This window comes from Triturus cristatus, chromosome 6, assembly GCF_964204655.1.
Source record: "Triturus cristatus chromosome 6, aTriCri1.1, whole genome shotgun sequence".
Lineage (NCBI taxonomy): Eukaryota > Metazoa > Chordata > Amphibia > Caudata > Salamandridae > Triturus > Triturus cristatus.
In genome coordinates, this window is record NC_140589.1 from 118,971,335 (window position 1) to 118,997,468 (window position 26,134).

Consider the following 26,134-nt stretch of genomic DNA (forward strand, 5'->3'; position numbering starts at 1 on the left):
TGTTTGTGATTAGTTTGCCCTCCTGTATCAGGTCATGAGCTTGGCGTTTGTATTTCTCTGGAAGGTGCTGCATAAGAGCCTCTAATTCATCATAGTGTGCTCTATCATATCGCGCAAGCAGTGCTTGTGTATTTGCAATGCGCCACATGTTTGCAGCCTGGTAGGCGGTGCGTTTACCAGACGCGTCCAGAAGTTTAGATTCCTTGTCTGGTGGTGGGGCATCTCCTGAGGATTGGGAGTTAGCCCTCTTTCTAGCTGTGGAGACAACTAGGGAATCTAGAGGAGCAGGGCCCTTGATGTATGCAGGGTCTGTGGGTGCCGCCTTGTACTTCTTCTCTATTCTAGGGTTTAGTACTCTGGCTCTGACAGGGTCTTTGAATACCTCTGTAGCGTGCTTGGTGACACCCCTAAGCATGGGTAAAATAGCAGTGGAACGATCTTGTAAATCAAATGTATCCAGTAGGAAGTCTTCTTCCACTGGTTCCGTGTGCATGTCCACCCCATGGTAGTGTGCTGCTCTCTGCACTAAATGGTGAAACCCTAAAGAGTCCTCTGGAGGAGACGGCCTTGATGGGTATAGGTCGTCTTGAGGTACATTGGGTACATCAGGGTTATTATAATCCTCCCATGGATCTGGGGTCCCTGGTGGAGTGGGATCCATTGGGGCGTCCCCTGGGTCATTGTCCGGGTCCCCGTCATCCGGGTCTGGGGATGGGGCCGGATCGTAGTGAGGTAAAGGTGGAGGGGGTGGTGGTGGGAGGGGGGGTGGCAGTGGGGAGGGTACTCTAAGGGGAGAAGTAGCTGAGTCCCTCTTTTTGGGTGGAGGAGGAGGAGCCGGAGCCTCAAGGCGACGCTTCTTAGTAATCACAGTCAAAAGGCCAGTCTTTGGATCTCTGGACAAAGTCTTTTGTAAAGGGTCTGGTGTAAACAGAGCCAATGGCGCCGAGTCGTCTGTCGGCACCGGCGATTTCGGAACCGGAGGTTTCGATGTTCTGTGTACGCCCTGCTTTTTGGAGGTCTCCGTGTGTTTCGGCGTCGAATGCTGTTTCGGCGCCGGAGCGTCGGTGCCGACCGATTTCTGTTTGTGTTTGGTCGGCGCCGAGTGTCCAGGCTTCGGCACCGGTGGTTTCGGAGTCGAGCTGGATTTTGCAGGCTTCGGTGCCGAGTGGTGTTTATCGGCACCGGGCGTCGGCTGGCTCGATCCCGAGCTGCCGTGAGACTTTGAGTGCTTCGACACCGGGCCCGAAGGTGGGGTGATCGAGGCTTTGGTTTTGGTTTTGCCCAGGCCGGCAGGCGAGGGAGTAACCGGAGTCTCTTTGGTTTTCGGTGCGGGGCTGGGAGGGGGCATTGTACTCACGGCCCGCTGTCCTGGTGTTACGTCCTCCAGGTCGGAGTCGTCGGCCTCGGAAGCGCTGACGATGTCTTCTCCCAGTTCGGTGTGTGTCTGCCCCGAAGCTTCGGCGTCGTCTCCGAAGATGTCCGGTGGAACTGTCGAGGATGAGTGCGCCATGGTGCGTCGAGCCTTTCGATCTCGGATCGTTTTCTTCGATCGAAAAGACTTGCAGGCGGGGCAGTCTCGAGCCTCGTGTTCCGGAGAGAGGCAAAGGTTACACACCTGATGGAGGTCGGTGTGGGGAAATTTAGACCCACATTTTGGGCACTTTTTAAACGGAGTCCTTTCCATCGGCCGGGACCGGAGTCGCGGAGGGCCCGAAGGCCGGTGTCGATGTACGGGATGGAAAAAGTGCCGCTTCGAGAGATGAAGATGATGAAGGAACTCGAAGAATCGAGGATTTTCCGTCGAGGCTGGAACCGTAGAAGTTCGAAGCCGGAGTACGAAGGATCACATCCGAGCCCGATGGCGGAAAAAAACAATCTGAGGATGGAGCCGAAGCCCATGCGCAGTACGGACCGAAGGAGGAGTCACCAAACTCGTGACTTCCAAAGACGGTCCAAGAAGAAAAACAAACTGCAAACATCCGGGCCCAACACCAGATGGCGACCTATGCTAAGTGTACAACTCTGCAGCTCATATGCCTCGAACACACTCACGCGTAATGCGTAAAAGTCGATAGAAATAGTAGTTGTTAGCAATTAACAGTTTAAGGACACTTCTGAAGCAGCTAGAGAGTCGAGACTCGGAAACTAGACCCTAGGATAGTCACTACCCTTGTGAGCACCGAAGTACCCAAGTTACCTAGCCCACAGGCTGCGGATGCATAGGTGTGAACTTGCGTCGGGTTTCGTCGTGGACTTCTATGGATGCCTGAAGGAAAGTTGCTGACAGGCAGCCAGTGAAGTGTCCGGTGGATCCCAAGGCTGGGATCAAGAAGAAAGAAGACCTGCAAGCAGAAGGGACAGAGTCAAGGTCACTAGCCAGTGACCACGTGGAACCAGGAAGGAACCAGGCGATGTCGTGAAGATTGCAGGTGAAGGTGAAGCTTGTCGCTGCAGCCACGAGAACCAGGGAACGTCGAGGACGACCAGGACCAGGAGGCGAGCTGTCCCACGAAGGCTCTTGCTGTCGGCGGCGTCGAAGTTGGACTAGGACTCACCAAGCCTTGGCAAGCGGAACCCACGAAGAACGGAGGACTTGCTTCTGGTGCGGACCAGGAAGGTCTGGGGTGCTTCTCTTTTGCAAGGAAGCGGGAGCCAGTCTGGAGGAGCCAAACCAGCGGTGAAGATTTCTGGATGCGTCGTCACAAAGGCCACTAGCCAACGGGCAAGCAACCGGACAGACGCGGCAAGCAGGAAAATGCAGAAGGGCCCCACGCAGGACTCGTGGAGTGTGGGGGGCTGATCTTCGGTGCAGATGGTGCTTGGGGTTGGGGCTTCTCAATCCCCGGTGCACAACTTCGAGGGTGCCTCAGAAGCTGCGCTGGAAGATACTAGCCACTTTTCCCAGGTAGCCGGTCCCACGTCTCTCGTCGCCTCCACGGATCTCAGCTCGGCTGTGGATCAGGGTCGGAGAAGTCTGGAAGTCAAGGCTCTGGTCGGGCTCTGCAGTCAGTCCCTCGTAGAACTTCAGCAAAGCAAAGGGTAGTCTCTTGATGGTGCCTGTTTGCACAGGGTAGCCACTCCTTGGCCACAAGGGAGATTCTTCAGTCTTCTTCTTTTGTCGAATGTCGAAGGTCCAGAGTTTCTGTTCAAGTTGCAGGTTCAGGATAATCTAATCTCCTGGGGCCCAGCTACCACTCTTATACTAATCTGGGGGGCTGGGTTACCTGCTAGGTCACGCCTTATGGGTGGGACCTGGGAGGGGGGTGGTTACACCCCCTTCCCTTTGTCCAGTTTCGCGCCAGGACTGGGGCTGGAGTGCCCCAGCACCGGTTTGAACTGGACTATGCATGGGACACCTTGTGTGCCCCAGGCATGTCTCATTCCCTTCAGCCCTCCCTGCCCCAATACACTAAAGTCTGTCTGGGGAGGTGCTAGCACCTCCCCAAGCAGGAAACCTATTGTCCAAGCCTCCCTTGCCAGGATCACTCCCAGCAGCAGGAGGTCAGACTCGTGTCTGTGGCAGCAGCATCCATTTTGTGATGCTGAGGCTTTGGTTAGAGTTAAACAGCAAAGTAGGATTTTAACATGTCTCTCCCTCTAGAAGGGAGGAATAATATCCTCATCACCAGAAATGGTATGGGGGTATTATTCCAAAGTGTTAGACACCTTACACGACATGTTTTGATAAAGCCAAACCATAGTTACCATAACCGTTTAAGATTATAAGGCACTTTAAGAGTATATGGTAGGCTATATCATAGAACAGCTATAAGGACATGGTTCCGAAAGCTGCAGACAGGCTCAGCTCATGCTAGAGCACCATCTCACATGTTACCAAGCACTCTGCCTCCAGGATTGTTAAGGCCTGCCATAGGAGTGACTGATAGGTACACATGTGTCTATATATAAGGGTAGATATAGGCATACTATATCTAAGCAAGGGGTGATTACACAACCTTGCCCCAGCTGAGTGATCAGCCAGTTGTGTCTGATTGGAAGGCCAGACCAGGGGTGGCATAATACATGCTGCAGCCCCTGGGAGGCCTAGGGTACACCTACGCCCTGGGTACCTAGGGTACACTGTACAGGGTCCAATAGGGTGATCCTTACCAATTGGTTATGTACCTAGGGTACATGGAGTCCATTTTAAAGAGAGAGCAGACAGCCTGAGACCCTGAATGGCAGGATCTCAGGCCAACTAAGTCGAAACACCAGCTAGACACTAGGCAAAAAGTTGGGGGTAACCATAGTCAGATATCCACCTTCCTACAGGGACAACAGCCTTCTGAGTCGTCGACGAAGATATCGGGATCGTCGACGAGACAGCCTTCAAGGATACACATACCACCGTCGACAGAGAGTACGTCGACGAAATAGTCGTCGACGACATAGCAAATCTGCTTGAAACCGTAGTCACCGTCGTCGACGAGGCTGAAGAAGTAGCAGATCTGGTCGACGGAGGAACAGTCGACGGGGCCCGTCGACGGTTTTGCACGCTTTTGACTAGAAACATGCCCTGAAGGAGTCAGACGCCTGAGAGTAAGATCTCGGGGGCGTTGGCGTAGTAGCAGAAGGCACTTGAACTGCAGAAACTCCCACAAGTTGAAGTTTTTTCTTTTTCAAAAAGGGAGAAGGCAAGTCCTGAACACTACTACGCTTGGAGGAGACTCCGGTGCGAGCAGAAGCCACACTTTCCACCTCAGAAAGAGGATTATCTGTATCCTTCAGTTTTTGAAGCCACAACAAGAGGCGACCTTCCCTGTCCTTTAGCGTCTTCTGTGAGAAAGTTCTACAAATCTTACAGTTGGCCACCTTATGGTCAGGGTAAAGGCAGTAGATACATTTTTCATGAGGATCCTCAGAAAAAAGTCTTAACTTGCACAGGGACGAAAAAGAAACTTCTTACTTGAAGACATGATGTAGCAAATTTAAACCAGAGACAAACTGAGCAGAGCTCAGGGAGACTCCCTTCACACGACGTGCGGTAGAAATTCTGAGGGCCTGAGCCTCTGAGGAGAAGGTTCTAGAGGGTGCTTGCGCCTGATTGGCTGCAGTTTGGACTATAAAAACGACATGGATATGTCAGTAAAGTGGCTCCTTTTTTCAATGCTTTCTTATGTGTCAATGTTATCCTATGGTACTTTTGACTTGATATATTATTTTGAAATTATATATATATATATATATATATATATATATATATATATATATATTTTTTCACTGAAAAAACCATAGGTTTCACACACGTTATAGTTAGGAATTAGCAGTTAAAAAACCTTGCAAATTCACTTAAAAAACCTTAAGTTTCACACGTTATAGTTAGCTGGACATTTCCCTCGTAAAAAACCAATAAAATTCCCCCGTTATAGTTAGTAAAGGGAACTATAACTCACGCGACCGCAATCCACTGCTGATGACGTCAGATATTACATCACTGTATTTATTCACTTATTTACCCATTTTTCTTTCCTTAAACTTTAGCTATACATATTTAATAAATATTTATTTTACAGAAAGACACATATGTCATCAGTGATGTAATATCTGACGTCATCAGCAGTGGATTGCGGTCGCGCGAGTTGTAGTTCCCTTTACTAACTATAACGGGGGAATTTTATTGGTTTTTTACGAGGGAAATGTCCAGCTAACTAGAACATGTGTGAAACTTATGGTTTTTTTAAGTGAATTTGCAAGGTTTTTTAAATGCTAATTCCTAACTATAACGTGTGTGAAACCTATGGTTTTTTCAGTGAATTTGTACGGTTTTTTAAATGCTAAGTTATGCATTTATTATTATTTTTTTTTTTTTTAAGGTTTTTCACCGTGCGCGCACGGTGCGCTTCGTGCACCGCGCGCCCACGTTACACCATTCACGTAATTTTCCCGTTTCTACCGTGCGCGCACAGTAAGCGCACTCCGCAATCTTTCATAAAAATATTAAAAACATTTATGGCCCTTGGGGGTCCTTTGGGGACCCCCTGACAATGGCTAGGGGGTCAGGAACTGTCCACCCTGCCCCCTTTTCATGTTCTCCACCTTTGTTTTTCACCCCCTCAGACTGCGAGAGACAAAATGGCGGCCGACACTTCCTGGTTTCGACCGATTCGAATGTTTACTAAGATCTAACAACCAATCAGAAATGCGCTCGCGCACGGCAGGGTGCGCTTACCGTACGCGCACGGTGCGCGCCTATAGATATATATAGGCTTTTAAATGCTATTTTCTCAGAAAATACTGAACAGATTTACACCAGACCAGCAAAAGGCACATCCCTGACCTGAGGACTACCTCTCTGCCAAATTTCAAGGTTTTCTGTTCAGCCGTTCGGGCTGTAGCGCGGACTAAAGGTCCTATGGGAAAATGCATGGGGAAAACGCGTTTTGGGACCCCCCTTTTTCTCAGCCCCCGCTTGACGAATCCCCCCCGAGACTTTCAGGGAAGGAGCGGAGCGCCCCACCTATTTTGAAAATTTCGCGAGGATTCGTCAATCGGCGCCAAAGTTATTCCAAATAGAATGTTGCGGATTTCCTATGGAAACACGGTCCCAACTATAACTATCTACTGGCGACCGCCAGTAGATAATATGTTTATTTATATATGTCCTTATTCTTTTATAGATATATATATATACACACACACACACACACACACACACACACGAGACTTATTGCTTTTTATGTACCGTGGGACTCCCACTTCGACGACGGGGAATATTCAAGTATGTGAATCTATGAAAGACACCCTAATACTGGAGAGTATTTATCAGGGCTTTATTTGCACTGCTGACTTTCCATCTTACTGACCCAGAAACAATTTTTATTTGTGTCAACAGTACCCAAGAGAGCACTTCAGCTCAATCACTATCAAAAAATGTGAAGATGTCCGGGAACCACCTATTGCAAGGTGTACCCTTTGCCCTCAGTATCTCATGTCATTACAGCAACCCGCTGAAATGAAACCTTGACAAGGGCAGGCTTGTATACTATGCATTTATCAAAAGAATGAGTTTGCCACAGTTCTCCAACGACAGTGTTCTTACAACACGCAAAATTCCTAGTTGCCAGTCCAACACTGAAATCTTTTTTTAAGTAAATATTTTTCTGCTCCAAGCACCTATCAGCTAAAGGCACAAACACATATGCAAAACACAGCGCAGGGCTTAGCAGTATTTGTAGCCACGGATAAACGTCACTGACCAGGAGTTTAAATTTTAGATTGTTACTTTCTGCATTGCAATGGAAGGGTGATAAACCAGCAGAGAGACCGAGAGATGACAGCTCTGTAGATTGTGCCATCTTTGGTCAATTGTCCAAGTAAGTACTAAACATTCTTGAGGAGCGGAGATAAGGGGTCTGTTAGTCAAATTCAAGAACCTTTCATGCTTATTTTAAGCCCCAGCAATCTCCTGTGTTACAGAAATAACTTGTAACGTCTCTAACCAGTAATGTGCACAGCCAGAAAGCTCAGTTAATCTTGCTTCATACAAGACACCTCGCAGGAACACTGCACTTGGTTTACCCTTTCCAGATCTATCTGCATTTTCTCCTAAGGGCAACCAACAGGCTGTTTCGTGATATAAATTGTTTTGACTCCACACACCCTGCTCTGTGCCAGCCTTATACCCTCATCTTTCCGGCCAGCAGCTTTCATCCCAAAACTGTACACCGACAACTGTTTCACGGCACCCTGAGCCTTGGAACATTTTCCCTTCTGCTGCTGCACCAATAGATTGCTTCTCTATTTAAAATGCATCTGGACCCGCAGTACAATTAAGGCAGCCATTAGAAACGTGTTCTTTCAATTCAAAAGGCAATTACCACTCCTAAAGTAACCTACACTAGACCCTGAAGAACTCACCAACTACCACCCATCACTCACCTACCGCTCATCAGCAAGATCAAAGAACAATCAACTCTAAGGACACATTAAAGGTAACTACCTCCGACACAACCTACCACCAGTCCGGCTTCATATCATGCTGCAACACGGAGACTGCTATCATACACAGAGTAGACTATGCCCTGTTGACCCCAGAGAAAGATGATCCCTACCTCCTGATATTGCTGGACCTCTAAGCTGCCTTCAACCCAGCTGATCACCCGACCATCACACACCCTGGAGTCTTAAATGAGATTCACTTGCAATGTCCTTCACTTGTTCTCCTTTTACCTTTCCAAGAGACCCATCACCTGCAGAGTCCCCCAGGATTCCATACAGGTCACTATTATTTTCAGCCTCTGTATGGAGACACTTGATGCTCTACTCACAGATAGGAGCATCAGGATTAAGTAGTATGTCGATGACACACAACACTTCCTGAAAGTCTCCTCTGCCTCAGACATCCAATGCATCAACCACTGCTTACACATCATCCAAGACCTCGATGTCCAGCACCTACCTGAAGTTCATGCCAAACAAGACAGAATTCCTGCTATTTGTCAAGAACAACAAACAGGAAATCATAGAAACCTGGCTCAATGATATGGCCTGGAACGCCAACTTTCAGGAATTGCCAAGTGACTTCGATTCACCTTGGATACCAACCTCACCCTTAAACACCTGCCAAAACACAAAATGGTACTGGCTCCCTCTTCCAAGGAACGTGAAACAGTTTCTTCCAGAAAGTGACTTCAGAACTGCTGTACAAGCCCTCATACTCTTGCATCTGGGTGGTGGTAACGTCCAGCTACATGGCCTTCCAGACTTCACACTCATGCCCCTTAAGGGCATACTACTGTCACAGAACATCTCATTCAGGCCCTGAAGAAATATGATAATTTCACCCTCAACCTCAAGTGACTCCACTGCCCCCCCTTGCCGGTCCACACCATCTTCAATACCAGCTGCATCATTTACACACTCATCACAGTCACACCCCGCTTTTCTGGTAGAAAAGCTCACCATATGCGACGGTTTATGGCACACCTGCAGCCTGGCAACCATCAGACTGGAGACTAATAAGTGTATAAAAAGTGAAAAAGAAGACAGCAGGGTTTTTCAATCTATGCACCCAGGATCTCAAACATCCCTGCATCCATCGGTGCCCCAATTTAGGAAACAACTGAAGACTAACCTTTTCAAGAACACTACATCACAATGCATTAACTGTCCATAACTCTGCTACCTCTCCTATCGCTCACTGACTTTATACTAAGCTTGGGTTGCTGGTGTTTCAGCTCAGAAAGGTGCTCGCCTGGCGGGTCGGGCTGGACTGTTCCTATTGGAGCAGGGTCAAGACTGATTTGCATGTTGGAGTCCAAACTAACGTGGCTTAGTGGGCAAAAGAACGATGGGTTGAAGTGGAACCCCAAGAGATTGCCAGTAGTTAGACTTACTGCAAGCATTCCTTCCATCACTTTTTGTGTCTTTGACGATGTATACCACCCAGCTGCCGTTTGGCTCGGCTCATGGTATAAAAATACCATATACATTCTTACATAACCTCTGCCACTCCTGCAAAGTGGACCAGGAAACCTTTAAGGACTACTATGCAAATGTGTTATCTGGGATCATCTCTATAGCTACTCTCTCCCCCATATCCAGGTTGTTACTAAGCACTTTGCCTGAGTTTAATGGGATTGGTTTAGGAAGAAAAGTAAAAAGATGTTCTCATGTGTTTCAAAAGCTTCTCTGTTCCTGCTCTTTTCCATTTGCATTTAGGTAAGAGACTAAAGAGCTACATTTTTCTTCTTAAGAAGGGCTGATATAGCTGATCATCTTTTTAGTTTCTACACTCATTTCTTTTTGTAAATTACACATGTGCCTTTTAAATACCATGTGCTATGAACAGTGTTCCGCTGACCCCCGGAACCTATAAATCTCCTTAACAATAAATTCCTTTAGTCTTTGCAGATAGTCATGGTTGCAAATGACATTTAAAACGAAATGTTTTTAAACTAGTATTTTAAAGTTTTAAAGATAAGAGTGCAAAGTGCTAGCATCTACGTTATTATGGCACAGTATTGCAACCACCTGAACAGGTGACGGTAAGAACTTACCACCAATCCACAAAGTTGGTTGCCAAGGGAACACAGGATCTGACACAGTCTCTTCAGAAATATGTAACGCTTCTCTGTCAAAGCTTCCTTATTAGCCATTCTGCGGAGGAAAGAGAACATTCCCACAAACATCAGTCAAGAATAACAAATTCTGAAACAGACATTTGAACTATCCTAACACTGTGGCATCATTCTCGACTCTGCCAGTGCTTAAGGTGAGTATCCATCCTACTGCATTTCCAAACAACCTTTTCTGCCCCAGACCCCTGAAACTGGCGGCAGCGTCTGCTTTTCCGGCACTGCAATGTCAACAGAAAGTCTTATGCTTCTAAATAAATGTCAAAATGGAGTTATTGGTGTTTCTAACCCCCAATGCCACCTGGAGCAGTCACAATAACAGGATCAGAACACAACCTCACAGAAATGACTAGAGATGTACACTGGTTGTAAGTAGGACTATCAGGCATAGTTCAAAATACAACTGGTATGTTGCTGCATAGTAAGTGCTGTGGTCGTGGATTAAACAAACACGGTCATCTGCAAAGGTTAGTGTTGGAGAGTTGGCTTTAGATAAAGCAATGTGCAATGACACAGGTAGAGGACATAAGAGTACTTACTGTGCAGCGGACAGGATGTAGTGCATGGCGACATCTCCAAACAAGAGCATCAATGGCTTCCGGTCTTCCAGCTTCCCCTGAAAGCAGAGTGCGCGCCAAAGTAACAATTTGTCATTTCACAGATGTGGTATACAGGACCTCACAGGATAACAGCACAGGCTATAAAAAGAGGGATTTCATTGTTGATTTCAGCAGTTCCAGATTTTGCATAGAGTTTTCGCGAGGGGACTAAAGAAATTAGTTTCTTTCTGCAACTGAGCCACTGAGCTTCCTTGACACAATGCTATTGCAGACTGGCAAGCCCTAGGCGCGCCAGCTGCATGCATGAACAATGCAGCTGCCATGAAGAAGGCCATGCTGCGTCTGCCCTGAGGTGGGGATTCAGTGTGTGGCTTCTACATTGGATTGCAAAGTCAGGCAAAAAAAAAAAAAAGAGTGAAATAAAAGTGGTGTCCAACAAAAACGAATTATAGCAACAAGTTAAAGAAAAGGGCAGACAACCCATTGCTTGGGTATGTGACGGGTGTGTATGCCACACCACGATTGAAGGGTGCTTCAGTGAGTCAGTAACAGTCTGAGCTCTTCACTGCTTATGCGGAGCCATTCTAGAAGGAAGAAAAATAAACACAATGCAGGATGTAGGAGCCGTCCAACTCACCTTTCGGTTGACGGCGATGAGGAGGCACTCTGCTGCCTCGATTTGCAGTTCAGACTCGTTTAAGAGGAGGCAAAGCATCTCCAGGAGTTTGCAGTTGCCATCTGTGATGTGGTTCATTGACACCCAGTCGATGTAGCCAGCTAGGGTATTGAGAGCCGCAATACCCACACGACAGCAGGACTGGGCCTGTGAAGAAAAGATGAGGAACAGTGGTCTTGAGAAACAATTTGAACGACTTTGCTTTATACCAATTTCTGTTATATTGGACAACTAATTGGATTTGCACATGATTTTTTAGTTAACAACCCAACAAAATAATGTTGCTTGTTTTATAAAATCGAACAGTAGAAGGAAAGGAATATGCTACTTACCAGTATGCATCTGTTCTTGGCATGTAGAGCTGCAGAGTTGTACACTTAGCATAGGTCGCCATCTGGTGTTGGGCCCGGATGTTTGCAGTTTGTTTTTCTTCTTGGACAGTCTTTGGAAGTCACGAGTTTGGTGACTCCTCCTTCGGTCCGTACTGCGCATGGGCTTCGGCTCCATCCTCAGATTGTTTTTCGCCAACAGGGAAATGATGGAGCGTAGTAATAACAGTGAGAAACCCATGTGTTGTATCTAAATAAGATGTACTGGAACGGATACAGGTAGCCGGGGAGGCGGGTGGGCGTGTACAACTCTGCAGCTCTACATGCCAAGAACAGATGCATACTGGTAAGTAGCATATTCCGTTCGAGGCATATGAGCTGCAGATTGTACACTTAGCATATATTATATAGCAGTACCCAACCTTAGCGGCGACCACCGGTATCCGTTGCAGCTGTTTGAAAAAGTGTCTTTAGTACAGCCTGGCCCACCCTAGCTTGCTGCTTGGAATGCACATCTACACAGTAGTGTTTTGTGAAGGTGTGCGGTGTAGACCATGTGGCTGCCTTGCAGATGTCATCTAAGGGTATATTCCCTAGAAAAGCCATAGAAGCCCCTAACTTTCTTGTAGAGTGGGCTTTAGGGGGAACAGATAATGTTCTCTTTGCCTTTTGATAGCAAATTTGTATGCATTTTACAATCCACCTAGCTATCCCTGATTTTGAAATGGGGTTGCCTTTATGTGGTGGAGAGAAGGAAACGAACAATTGTTTAGTCTTCCTGAAGGGTTGCGTTCTTTGTATGTAGTATAGTAACGCCCTTTTTACATCAAGTGTGTGTAAGGCCCTTTCTGCAACAGATTGGGGTTGCGAGAAGAAGACAGGTAATTCCACTGATTGATTGAGGTGGAAGGGGGAAATGACTTTGGGCAGAAACTTCGGATTTGTGCGAAGTATGACCTTGCTGTGATGCATTTGTATGTAGGGTTCCTGTATGGTGAACGCTTGTATTTCACCAACCCTTCTAAGGGAAGTGATAGCTACGAGGAAAGCTGTTTTCCAGGTGAGAAACTGTAGCTCACATTTGTGCATTGGTTCGAAGGGCGGACCCATTAGTCGTGTAAGAACTAAATTTAGATTCCATACAGGGGAAGGTGGTGCCCTGGGAGGAATTACTCGTTTAAGGCCTTCCATGAAGGCTTTAATAGCGGGCACTCTGAAGAGTGATAAATGCTGCCTGTTTTGTAGATAAGCAGCGATCGCTGCTAGGTGTAGGCGTATGGATGAATATGCCAGGTTACACCTGTGAAGATGGAGCAGATAGCATATGATGTGCTGTATGGATGCATCTAGAGGGTTGATTGTATTGTTGCGGCAGTAAATTACAAATCTTTTCCACTTTGCGGCATAGCATGCTCTAGTGGTAGGACGTCTGGCTTCCATGATGATGTTCATACAATCAGGGGGAAGGTTAAGGTATCCGAATTCTAGGATTTCAGGAGCCAGATCGCCAGGTTGAGCTGAGCTGGGTCCGGGTGCCTGATTTCTCCATGGTTCTGGGTTAGGAGGCATGGGGATAGATGCAGTTTTTGATGTGGTACCACTGAGAGTTGTAGTAGCGTGGTGTACCACGGCTGCCTGGCCCACGTCGGAGCTACCAGAATGAGTGTGAGGGAGTGCTGTTGTAGCTTCCTGACCACTAATGGAATTAGTGGGAGAGGTGGAAAGGCGTATGCAAATCTGCCTGACCAGTTCATCCATATCGCATTGCCCTTGGACAATGGGTGTGGGTATCTGGCGGCGGGGCTTGGGCATTTTTTGTTTTCGTGGGTGGCGAAGAGGTCTATCTGAGGATGCCCCCACTGTTGGAAGAATGGGTGAAGAACTTGTGGATGCAGTTCCCATTCGTGTATTTGTTGCGTTTGTCTGCTGAGCAGATCTGCCATGGTGTTTTGTACGCCTGGAACGTGCTGTGCCAGGAGAAAGATGTTTTGAGGAATTGCCCATCTCCATATGCTCTGGGCTAAGCGGGAGAGCTGGGGAGAGTGTGTCCCCCCCTGTTTTTGGATATAATACATTGCAGTCATATTGTCTGTGCGAATGAGGACTGCTTTGCCCGAAATCTGTTTTTGGAAAGATTTTAGGGCTAGAAAGATCGCCAAGAGCTCCAGATGGTGGATGTGGAGCGATTTTTGCTGTGGCGTCCATAGACCTTGCATGGTGAGGTGTAGAAGGTGCGCTCCCCAGCCGGAGAGCGATGCGTCCGCTGTTAGAGTCACTTGAGGAACCGGGTCCAGGAACGGCCGCCCTTTGGAAAGGTTTGTGGTGTTCCACCACTGCAGAGAGTGATGTGTGCGGCCGTCCACCAACACCAGATCCGTCAGCTGACCCTGGGCCTGGTTCCACTGTTGTGCTAGGCACTCTTGAAGTGGACGCATGTGGAGTCTTGCATGGGGCACTATGAAAATGCAAGACGCCATCATTCCTATGAGCTTCATAAACACTCTTGCTGGAAGAGAGTGCTGAGGAAGGAATGTTTTGCGTAAGGCTTGAATGCTTGTGATTCTGGCTGAGTTTGGATAGGCAATACCCTTGGAGGTGTCTATAGTGGCCCCGAGGTATTGCTTTGTGTGAGATGGTATGAGGTGGGACTTTTGGTAGTTCACCGTGAAGCCTAGCTGGTGGAGCAGTTGGATGGTGCTGTTTGTATGCTGCACACATTGGTCGTAGGACGCGGCTTTTATCAGCCAGTCGTCTAGGTAAGGGAAGACGTGAATATGTTGACGTCTGAGGTGTGCTGCTACTACTGCTAGGCATTTGGTAAACACCCGTGGTGCGGTGGTGACCCCGAAGGGGAGAACCATGAATTGGTAATGTTGCCCGTCCACCACGAACCTGAGGTATTTCCTGTGAGAGGGGTGTATTGGAATGTGAAAGTATGCGTCTTTCAGATCCAAGGTTGTGAGAAAGTCTCCCTGGCAGAGAAGTGGCAGGACTTGTTGTAGAGTGACCATGTGAAAATGGTCTGAGTGTATGTAGGCATTTAGAGGCCGGAGGTCCAGAATGGGTCTGAGGGTCTCGTCTCTCTTTGGTATTAAGAAATATAGAGAGTAGACCCCTAGATTTCGTTGGTTGACGGGGACCTGCTCTATAGCATGTTTTTGCAGGAGTGAAAGTACCTCTTGTTTGAGCAGTGTGGAATGTTCTTGAGACATTGGACGGTGCCTTGGTGGGATATTGGGTGGGGTAGATGTTAGCTCTAGACAGTACCCTGACCGAATGATTTGGGTCACCCATTTGTCCGATGTTATGGACTCCCATACGTGGATAAAGTTTTGTAGTCTGCCCCCGACCGGAGTGGAATGGTCTGGGGGGAGCGGAGGGGAGTCATTATGCGGGGGGGGTGGCAGAACGGGTGTTGTTGGTTTTGCCCCTGCCCTTATTGTTGTTACCCCTGTAACCACCTCTCTGATTGCCCTTTGAAAAGGTATTTTGAGGAGGGGACTTGTAGGAGGTAGAGGCGTTATCGGTGGAGGAGCCTCTACCTGTGCCACGAAAGGACGAGCGTCGAAAGGAACGTTTGGAGGCTTGTGTTTGGAGTGCCCCCATAGACTTTGCTGTGTCTGTGTCTTTCTTCATCTTTTCGAGCGCTTCGTCTACCTTTGGCCCAAAGAGTGTTTCCTGGTCAAAGGGGTGATTGAGTATGGATGCCTGGACTTCAGGTTTGAACCCTGAGATCCTGAGCCAGGCGTGGCGGCGAAGCAGGACACTGGTATTTATGGCCCTAGAAGCAGTGTCGGCTGCATCGAGGGCACACTTAATGGAGGTGTTTGTGATTAGTTTACCCTCCTGTATAAGGTCATGAGCCTTGTGCTTGTATTTTTCTGGAAGGTGCTGCATAAGAGCCTCTAGTTCGTCATAGTGTGCTCTATCATATCGCGCAAGCAGTGCTTGTGTGTTTGCAATGCGCCACATGTTTGCAGCTTGGGAGGCGGTGCGTTTACCAGACGCGTCCAGAAGTTTAGATTCTTTGTCTGGCGGTGGGGCATCTCCTGAGGATTGGGAGTTAGCCCGCTTTCTAGCTGTGGAGACAACTAGGGAATCTAGGGGAGCAGGGCCCTTGATGTAAGCAGGGTCTGTGGGTGCCGCCTTGTACTTCTTCTCTATTCTAGGGTTTAGTACTCTGGCTCTGACAGGGTCTTTGAACACCTCTGTAGCGTGCTTGGTGACACCCTTAAGCATGGGTAAAATGGAAGTAGATTTGTCTTGTATATCAAATGTATCCAGTAGGAAGTCTTCTTCTACTGGTTCACTGTGCATGTCCACCCCATGGTAGTGTGCTGCTCTCTGCACTAAATGATGAAACCCTAAGGAGTCCTCTGGAGGAGACGGCCTTGATGGGTATAGGTCGTCCTGAGGTACATTGGGTACATCAGGGTTATTGTAATCCTCCCATGGATCTGGGGTCCCTGGTGGAGTGGGATCCATTGGGGCGTCCGCCGGGTAATTGTCCGGATCCCCATCATCCGGATCTGGGGATGGGGCCGGATCGTAGTGAGGTAAAGGTGGTGGAGGCGGTGGAGGAGGTGGAGTGGGTAGGGGAGGCGGTGGTGGGGAGGGCACTCTGAGGGGAGAAGTAGCAGAGTCCTTCCTTTTGGGTGGAGGAGGAGGAGCCGGAGCATCAAGGCGTCTTTTCTTGGTAGTTAAAGTCAAAAGCCCAGTCTTTGGATCTTTGGACAAAGTCTTTTGTAAAGGGTCTGGTGTAAACAGAGCCAACGGTGTCGAGTCGTCTGTCGGCACCGGTGATTTCGGAACCGGGGGTTTCGATGGTCTGTGTGCGCCATGCTTTTTTGAGGTCTCCGGGTGTTTCGGCGTCGAATGATGTTTCGGCGCCGGAGCGTCGGTGCCGACAGATTTGTGTTTGTGTTTGGTCGGCACCGACTGTCCAGGCTTCGGCACCGGTGGTTTCGGAGTCGAGCTGGATTTTGCAGTCTTCGGTGCCGGATGCTGTTTTTCGGCACCGGGTGTCGGCTGGCTCGATCCCGAGCTGCCATGAGACTTTGGGTGCTTCGACACCGGGCCCGAAGGTGGGGTGATCGAAGTTTTGGTTTTGGTTTTGCCCAGGCCGGCAGGCGAGGGAGTAACCCGAGTCTCTTTGGTTTTCGGCGCGGGGGTGGGAGGGGGCATAGTACTCACGGCCCGCTGCGCTGGTGTAACGTCCTCCACGTCGGAGTCGTCGGCCTCGGAAGCGCTGACGACGTCTTCCTCCTGCTCGGTGTGTGTTTGCCCCGAAGCTTCGGCGTCGTCTCCGAAGATGTCCGGTGGAGCTGCCGAGGATGAGTGCGCCATGGTGCGTCGAGCTCTTCGATCTCGGATGGTCTTCTTCGATCGAAAAGACTTGCAGGCGGGGCAGTCTCTAGCCTCGTGTTCCGGAGAGAGGCAAAGGTTACACACCTGATGGAGGTCGGTGTGGGGAAATTTAGACCCACATTTTGGGCACTTTTTGAACGGAGTCCTTTCCATCGGCCGGGACCGGAGTCGCGGAGGCCCGAAGGCCGGTGTCGATGTACGGGATGGAGAAAAGTGCCGCTTCGAGAGATGAAGATGATGAAGGAACTCGAAGAATCTAGGATTTTCCGTCGAGGCTGGAACCGTAGAAGTTCGAAGCCGGAGCACGAAGTATCACATCCGAGCCCGATGGCGGAAAAAAACAATCTGAGGATGGAGCCGAAGCCCATGCGCAGTACGGACCGAAGGAGGAGTCACCAAACTCGTGACTTCCAAAGACTGTCCAAGAAGAAAAACAAACTGCAAACATCCGGGCCCAACACCAGATGGCGACCTATGCTAAGTGTACAATCTGCAGCTCATATGCCTCGAACATGATGTATTATCTACACCTTAAAGGTTCCTCAATAGTGGGGGCGAGGGGGTAGCTGAAAATTTCTTGGCTATGGAAAGTAAATTTTATCAGGAGGAATTCTGATCTAATTCTATACGTGGTTCACACAATTCCAGGGATAACAGCAGTATCTTCTACAAATAACTAACATAAACCTTTGCTTACCTGCGACTCCTGGGCAGGATCAGATTTCTGAAAGAAAAAAAATCCAAATGCAAAAAAATGAGCTAGAAGCACAACACACAAAGTTTATAATGACAAAGGTATATTTTTCTTCTTTTTTTTTCTCAAATCAAACTAGCAAGTGACAGTACAAAAATATTGCTAGCAGTGAGTCTGCAAGATGGAATAAACGATTTTTATATAAAAACTCCACAGTCATTAAAAACAATTTAACGTTAACTAAAATATGGCAAATACCTATTAATATTAGATTGGTTTAAAAATTAATTAAAAACCAGGCTCTTATACGCAGTTTTTCAGACCCTCATCTTTGGACAGGACTTCACATTTTCAAATAATAACTGCAACAAAAATTTGCTGAGTATCTTTCCATTCTTTTTTTTTGCTCACTTGCGTTTAATTAAGGTGCACAGCATCAATTGCACAAGCAAAGATCACAGGTACAGTTTTCAAAAAAGTTAGATTTGAGTTAATGTCAGAAAAGGGAGTTGGTCATAAGGGTGGACATGTAAAACATGTGAAACACACAAATACATTAGTGAGTAGTAACATTGTGCATGGCATTTGCCACACTGGTAACAAAAGTTAAATTAATCCAGAATAAGGCAGAAGTAACCTTGAAACCGTTGACCTAACACCTCCAGGATGGTATAGGATTGAACAGATCTCTCCACAAGCTATAACATGTATTAGAAAGGCAGACACAAACCTATAAAGGCTAGAGCACGGACTTTCAAACAAGTTTAGATTGGCCGCTCAAGCCTCTGATTCCACACTGGTGGGACTGGAATGTCCCCTGCATGGAATACAGTCATGATCCTTTTGAGTATCTGGTATCCAGCTTTTGATGTTGGCAACAGCCTCAAGCTAATCTACTGCATGTATGAGCATTGTGTAGGAATGTCCCGTGACATGAATGGGGTCCTGGAGCTGCCCTAAACCTGGAGGGGTGCACCAGGCGTCTCTTCATCCGAGTGTTACTCTGTACTACCATCCCTGTCCTAGGTTTAGCACGTAAAATGGTAGCGGCAGCGCAGAGTTTTGAGAATCAGCAGTTGTGACCAAACATTTTTTTCTGTGTGAATGTCTACTGGCCCACTAATGTAAAGTTCCACTTCTGTGCACTAACACGGGTCGTACCTGCAACATCCCATTGCATGTTAGGCGGGTGTGAGTGGGCTTATGTGTGTGCTAGTGAACCAGAGTATCGTAGGCCAGTATGTTCCATTTTTGGAGGCTTCTGGCCTCCTCATGTGCACAAGATGGAGGTGAGGCAGCTTTCCTAAAGAAGTAGAAGTGTACTTCTGTCATTCTTATATCTGGAAAGAGACCTGAACAGGGTAGTGGGGAAAGAAGAGGCAAGACTTTTTAGCCATTCGGTTAAGTCCTTTTGCTTTGAGGGACTGCTGATTAGTCTTCCTGATCACTGCCTTTTTGATGGTGAATGAGACGAGGGGTGGAACTGCAGTCTATATTCAGAGTGTTTAGGGTTCTCTTTAGGTGAGGTCAGCCTTTTGTCTCTTTCCTGGTCACTGTTCACTGTGGCTGCAGTCGCCAGGTGCTCTGTTGTGGATGCTCCAAAATTAAGAGGCCCCTGCTGTAAGGAGCATCACTTTACACAACGGCAATGTCTGGCAGACAGTATGGAAAGGAAACATGAAAGAAGAACTAACCCAAACAGTTTGTGAGAGCAGACAGTGAATTAACAGCCCTGGTCTTCTTTGACTGTTTAGAAGTGAGTTGATCAACTTTGTTTTATCCAGTTTGAAGTTCATGGAAGAGAGTACTCAGCAGAGTACTTTGAGGACTGGCGTGCAAGTGGGGCTGGTTTTTACCTGACAGTCAACTTCCATGGGGTAATTTGACATCACATGGAGGGTGACCTGGACAGAAGAGTGGTCTCACTGTTATGAAACACCTGGAGGCTGGCCCACCTGAGGGGAGAAGTGTGCAGACCCTGGAGGACTTGTGATCAACCAGGGCAAGCAAACTAAGCTGCCCCAAGAGCCGAGGGTCCATTCGCCCAGAAAGGCTTGATAGAAAGAGCGATCCTTCACGCCCCCAGGACTGGAGCAAACCCTCTTGCAGAGCATCCGGACTGTGGACCTCCCCCAAAGTGTGCTTGAGGGGACTGTACCATTATAACCCTGAAGTTGTGTTTAAGTGGCCACACCTTGGCACAGACCTTAAGTGTTACATAGAGGACAGCAACACTGATCCTGAAGTAGCCTGCACCACTGCACTGCCATGAAGTGTGCCGAAGTGGACTATGCCGCAGTGAACTCAAACTTTGCGCCCAAGAGGACTGAGCTGTTGCAAATTAAAGTAGTGACCTAAAGGGACTGCACCACTATGAGCAAAGATTGTACCTTTGCACACCACATTGCTGACCCATCAGTGAACTGCATTAGAGCTGTGCAGCCAGCAATGAAGACCCTGCAGTGGCCGTCTGCCTTCAGGTTCTGAAGCTCACCACTCAACTAACCTAAATCCCAGAAAAGGCCCACAAACTGCTAGAAGCCATCGACAATGCCAGAGCCTGCCCACCAGAACAGACTCTCGGTGGCAATTTCACTGCTACTTACGAGTACTGGACCCAGGTGCTGCAATACTCGCAGCAGATGTTCAACTCCCAGAAGATGTAAGGAGAACCAGACACATGCTGCGAGTCCTGGCCATGACCGATGCTTTGAAAGAGATTGAAATGGTGACCTGTCTGTTAACTTGGAACACAAGCTCTAAACAAGCATTTGCAATGCAATAGGTCTCGCATTTGTGAGACTAAGCTATTAGCATTTTAAATGACTGCTTTTTATTTGTGTTTTAAAAACCATAACATAAATAAAAGGCAGTGTTATTTACAATGCCAATAGCTCAAACTCACGTAAAAACGAGAGCTATTGCATTGCAAATGCTGGTTTGTTTCACTTGATTGCAGGTTTGCGAGGCAACTAGATTGCTTTGACACTAGGTGAAAGAGATGGGCTATTTATCGCACAGAATAATCTATCATAATTCTTACCACAATTTACTGGTGGCCTATAACGTACAGCAGCCACATCTAGTCAGGTTTATAAACAACCGCAATGGACCGCACTCTGCTAGCCCCTCCTCCGGGTCGCCCCAAGGGAAGCTGGTACATGAAGTTCTTGAGTGGTTCACCCCAGTGGGTGCAAGTAAGTACTTGTTGAACTGATTATCTCTGAATTACTTTTTGGCAGTCCACGCGGCACCCCTATACACTTACCTGCTCCCTGCTGACGAGAGGCAACTACCTCGAAACACGTGTCCAGGGATGGCTAATGCGACACATACTTTTCTACATACACCGTGGCATAGGCGTACTCGCCGTCGCCACTACATTGACCACAGTTCCTTGGGGCAACTTGCTGGTATGACGAGCAGAGTGCGACCAACTTTTGATTCATTTATTACGGCTCCCTTGAGCCAACGGGCTGACTAGCCTTGGACCTGGACCTGCGCCCCATGAGAGGTACTCTACCTGTTTTAATTACTTTTTGGTAGTCCACGCGGCACCCCTATACACTTACCTGCTCCCAGCTGACGAGAGGCAACTATCTCGAAACACGTGTCCAGGGATGGCTAATGCGACACATACTTTTCTACATACACCGTGGCATAGGCGTACTCGCCGGCGCCACTACATTGACCACAGTTCCTTGGGGCAACTTGCTGGTGTGACGAGCAGAGTGCGACCAACTTTTGATTCATTTATTACGGCTCCCTTGAGCCAACGGGCTGACTAGCCTTGGACCTGGACCTGCGCCCCATGAGAGGTACTCTACCTGTTTTAATTACTTTTTGGCAATCCACGCGGCACCCCTATACACTTACCTGCTCCCTGCTGACGAGAGGCAACTACCTCGAAACACGTGTCCAGGGATGGCTAATGCGACACGTACTTTTCTACATACACCGTGGCATAGGCGTACTCGCCGTCGCCACTACATTGACCACAGTTCCTTGGGGCAACTTGCTGGTGTGACGTGCAGAGTGCGACCAACTTTTGATTCACATCTAGTCAGGTGTCGACAGTGGGCTAGAGCGTCATCTGCTAGAAATCCCCACCTTTCTTAGGTGCTTGAAGGGGAAGAGACAAGGGACACTGACAGGGATGGCAATGGGTGGTAAACAAGCTCACAGCTGTGTAAGAAACTGGCTCTGTATATACTGCACCAAAGTGAGGTACAGTGTGTATAGAGGAACAATCCCGTGCACACATACAATTATCAAATCAAAGTTGCAATGGGTAAGTACAAAAATGACCAACGAAGCATCCGCATTTAAACTGATGATTCTGTTTAATAGGCGTAACCAGCCGACACGTGTTTCGTCGTGGAAAGAGTAGACCACGACTCTTCAGGGCTGGGAAAGATACAAGACATTTCATACTCACATATATGCCACAAAAACAGTAGTTGCAAGAGTATGAGAAAGACAAAATCATAAATTGACTCGCCTATCTAAAAACCAAAGAAAAAAAGGGTGAACACCACTACTGCAAGAGGGTGCTGAGAAACGTGCTATTAAGAACAACGGTGTTGAGTCAACCCTCACCACCACTCGGTGAAAAGAAACTGAAGAAAAGGGAAGGAAGGAAGAAAAAAGAACAAAATTATTTCCAATGGACAGCCGAAATGCACCAAACACGTGGTCAAGGAAAAAGTTCTAATACAGGTGCAAAGACGATTCAGGGAAAGTGTCAAAGATAAAAGTACAGTTTCTATCCCGAAGAATAGAAAACCTTTTCGGCTGTTCTGTGAAGAACAGCTGGCAGTGTGTAGAGCTACTGGGTATCTAGCATCGCCCTGATGAATAGCCCTTGTGTGTTCTCCAATTCTTTCTTTTAGCGCGCTGATGGTGCTACCCACATATTGTTTTCCACAAGTGCATTTTATAATATAGACCACATATTTGGTGGTGCAGTTAATGTTAGATCTGATGATATATTCATTGCCATTGTGTCCAGCAAAAGATAGTCTAGTGTTTAGCCCATCTGCACACACCGCAGCAGCCGCATTTGTGAAAGCCTAATGTCAGAGGTGTAAACCAAGATTGATTCTTTCGATCTCTTGGTACAGTAGGACTGAGTCTACTGCGTAGCTTGTTACCTCGTCTGGTTGGAATTATCACCGGTTGAGGGGTAAGATCCTTTTGCAAACCTTGTTTACGGACATTAAGTTGGGTTTACTGGTTATGCCTTTTTTTAAACACGTAATATTTTTTGTCTAAAGTATTTTCCGCCATACATTTTTTCCAGCATCCACTGTGATTTTGGCTAAAGCTACAGGTATGGATGCATTCTTTGGGTCTGTACTTTTATCTTTGACACTTTCCCTGAATCGTCTTTGCACCTGTATTAGAACTTTTTCCTTGACCACGTGTTTGGTGCATTTCGGCTGTCCATTGGAAATAATTTTGTTCTTTTTTCTTCCTTCCTTCCCTTTTCTTCGGTTTCTTTTCACCGAGTGGTGGTGAGGGTTGACTCAACACCGTTGTTCTTAATAGCACGTTTCTCAGCACCCTCTTGCAGTAGTGGTGTTCACCCTTTTTTTCTTTGGTTTTTAGATAGGCGAGTCAATTTATGATTTTGTCTTTCTCATACTCTTGCAACTACTGTTTTTGTGGCATATATGTGAGTATGAAATGTCTTGTATCTTTCCCAGCCCTGAAGAGTCGTGGTCTACTCTTTCCACGACGAAACACGTGTCGGCTGTTTACGCCTATTAAACAGAATCATCAGTTTACATGCGGATGCTTAGTTGGTCATTTCTGTACTTACCCATTGCAACTTTGATTTGATAATTGTATGTGTGCACAGGATTGTTCCTATTGTTTGATTGTAGGTTTTCCCTACATGATTTGAGGGGTTTGTGGGGTTTCCCCTCCCTGTTTGCACCATAATATACATCTGAGCTCATATTACCTACGTTTACCTGCTGTGCGCCATTACTTCCTTACTGTTGAATACCCTGCTTGAATTTTTTTTTACAGTGTGTATAGAGTCCAAGGGTCTCCAGAGGTTTGGCAGAGGTTAAAGTTAGATATAACCTTACTCTCTTAAGTGGTAGCTTGGTTGAGCAGTAAGGCAGTATCAGAGGATAGTGTTAAGCATTTGATGTACACACTCAGTCAGCAAATAAATTCACACACAACAACTGAACTCTAGGCCAATTGTTTTGTATAAAAAAAATATACTGTTTTATTTCTAGAACCAAGCAAGCCTGGTATAGGTAAGCATATAAATACTATGCAGTAGTAAATTACTTGTATGAACACAGTTCAAGATTGCAGTGTAACTTGTACTGGTTTTGGTTACCGTTTCAAGTAAGCAGTTTGCAACACATTGCAGGTATAGTACATTCAAATGAATGGGCTTGTTAAGTGAAATGCAGTTAATTACTTTTCAGATTACGTTTCTAACACAGGACTGGATCCTGGATTCAGCCCTGGGACATTTCCTGAAAACAGGTGAGTAAATGCTTTTTAGTTAGAAGTACGATTTTTAAAGATTATTATTGCATTTCAAAAGTTGACACTTAGAAACTTTTTCACATAGAATCACCAATGTTATCCTACGGGAGGAAATTCACTTAGCAGGTAAGTTATGTTAACAATACTTTCTTACTCAGTGCTGGATAACTAGATTCAGCACTGGGACATTTCCTGAAAACAGTTGAAAGAATGAGTTGTTTATTCGGCTGATTTTTAAGGAATACGTCATTTTTAAAAGTCGACGCTTAAAAACTTTTTGGGAGAAAAAGTGTCAATGTTATTCTATGAGGAAAAAGAGGTTATGGGTTTTCAGGTAGGTAATCGGTCTTTTGAGTTAGGGTGCTGGGGTTAGACTCCGGGGTCTCCCAGGGTCAGTGATGCACTGTTGTTGCACCCCCTAGTGGCACTAGGGCAGCCGGGTGCAGAGTGTTGATTCCCAATGTTTTCCTATGTAGGATAGGGGGACTCTGGTTGGTGGCTGCTGGCAAGCAGGCCACGGGGTTGAGAGAGCAAAGCTCCTAGGGTTAAGCTCAGGGCAAGTTGGGGACCAGGTTAGCACCAAAGGGGCACCCTCAGCAGCACTAGGGCGGCCAGGTGCAGGGTGCTGTTTTGAGGTCGTGTGCCCTGTTGATTTCAATGGAGATTCTCCGGAACACAGAAACACTGCAGGCTTGGGGACGAGGATCTTACAGGAGTGACCACCACTTCGAGGGGTAAGTAGGGATGTTGAGGGTTGGTTAGGCACCGCTGGGTTGGGCACACAAGGCCGTGAGGTGTCGGGTGCAGTGGTGCCTTGGGACATCGGATTATCTTACCCGCTCTGGTCACAGTGTGGGGGGGTCCTCTGGATTGAGGCTGCAGGTGTCTGGAGGCTTGAGGCAGGTCAGGGGTCACCGAATCTCAGATCAGGATCGCCGGGGGGACCTCCTCGTGGTGTTTTTCCACTCAAGCTCTGGCCGGGCTCGGCGGGTGCAGAGTGGGCTGGATTCGTGGTTTCTGGCTGGCACCAGAAGCTGCAGTTCAAACACGTCCAATGTTTACGGGAGAAACAGCTTGGAAAGTGAATGCAGGCAGGTCCTCCGGGGCTTTTGAGGTTGCTGGACACGCCGGGGTTTTGCAGAAGCAGGTTCGAGGGGAGACAGGCCTGTAGGGCTGGGGCCAAATCAGTGGGCGTCATCCTCTTAGCTCTGCACGGCTTCTCGCCCTTCTTTTCTTGTGGTTGCTGGATCTGAAGGAAGGTTCAAGGTGCCCCTAAATACTAAATTTAGGGGCGTTACAGGTAGGTAAAGGGCAGGGACCAATGGGTCCCTTCCCTGGGGTGGGTACACCCCCTATTCTGCCACTCCCCAGTGGGAAGGGGGCAGGTGCCTTTCCCCGGTTGGCTGGGTCACCCCATCCTCAAGATGGCGGGGACTCGAGGTTGTGCTTCACCTCGCCTCCCCCACCTTAGGGGTGGAGTTGGCAGAGGTGGGCACACCTCTCTTCCTCACTTGTTTTTCCCGCCGGTTCTCCTGCCCAAAGTAGGGGGTAAAACCAGTGGGGACCAGATGCTGAAAGCAGCAAATGGTCTGGAGAGGCTCACAAAGGCGGCATGCCTTTGAAGCTTCTCCTTCGTGAACCCTGCGCATCCAGGGAGAGGAGGCTTGGCACCTCGTCTCAGGATGTGCATTGTTTCAGGCCCCAGAGAGCAGCAGGCTCTCAACCCGGGGATCCAGAAACATGTCTGGTGGTGGCAGCCTGCGCAGCCACTCAGTCAGGTCACTGGTAGTTGGTTGTGCTTCAGGGGGCATCTCTAAGATGCCCTCTGTGGTGCATTTTACAATAAATCCTACACTGGCATCAGTGTGGGTTTAATGTGCTGAGAAGTTTGATACCAAACCTCCCAGTCTTCAGTG

General features: G+C 47.7%; 1 protein-coding gene across 3 annotated transcripts in view; it reads right to left on the bottom strand.

Annotated features, from left to right (window-relative positions):
- The window catches only part of LOC146816485 (exportin-5-like), an 819,517-nt gene that overhangs the window by 669,915 nt on the left and 123,468 nt on the right, over window positions 1-26,134 (bottom strand). For all 3 annotated transcript variants that reach the window (XM_085610334.1, XM_085610332.1, XM_085610333.1), the window contains exons 6-9: window positions 17,706-17,732; window positions 11,274-11,459; window positions 10,616-10,692; window positions 9,999-10,098 (exon numbers count right to left, since the gene is read on the bottom strand). In XM_085610334.1, the coding sequence (XP_085466460.1) occupies window positions 9,999-10,098; window positions 10,616-10,692; window positions 11,274-11,459; window positions 17,706-17,732 (390 nt within the window). The remainder of the gene's footprint in view (window positions 1-9,998; window positions 10,099-10,615; window positions 10,693-11,273; window positions 11,460-17,705; window positions 17,733-26,134) is intronic.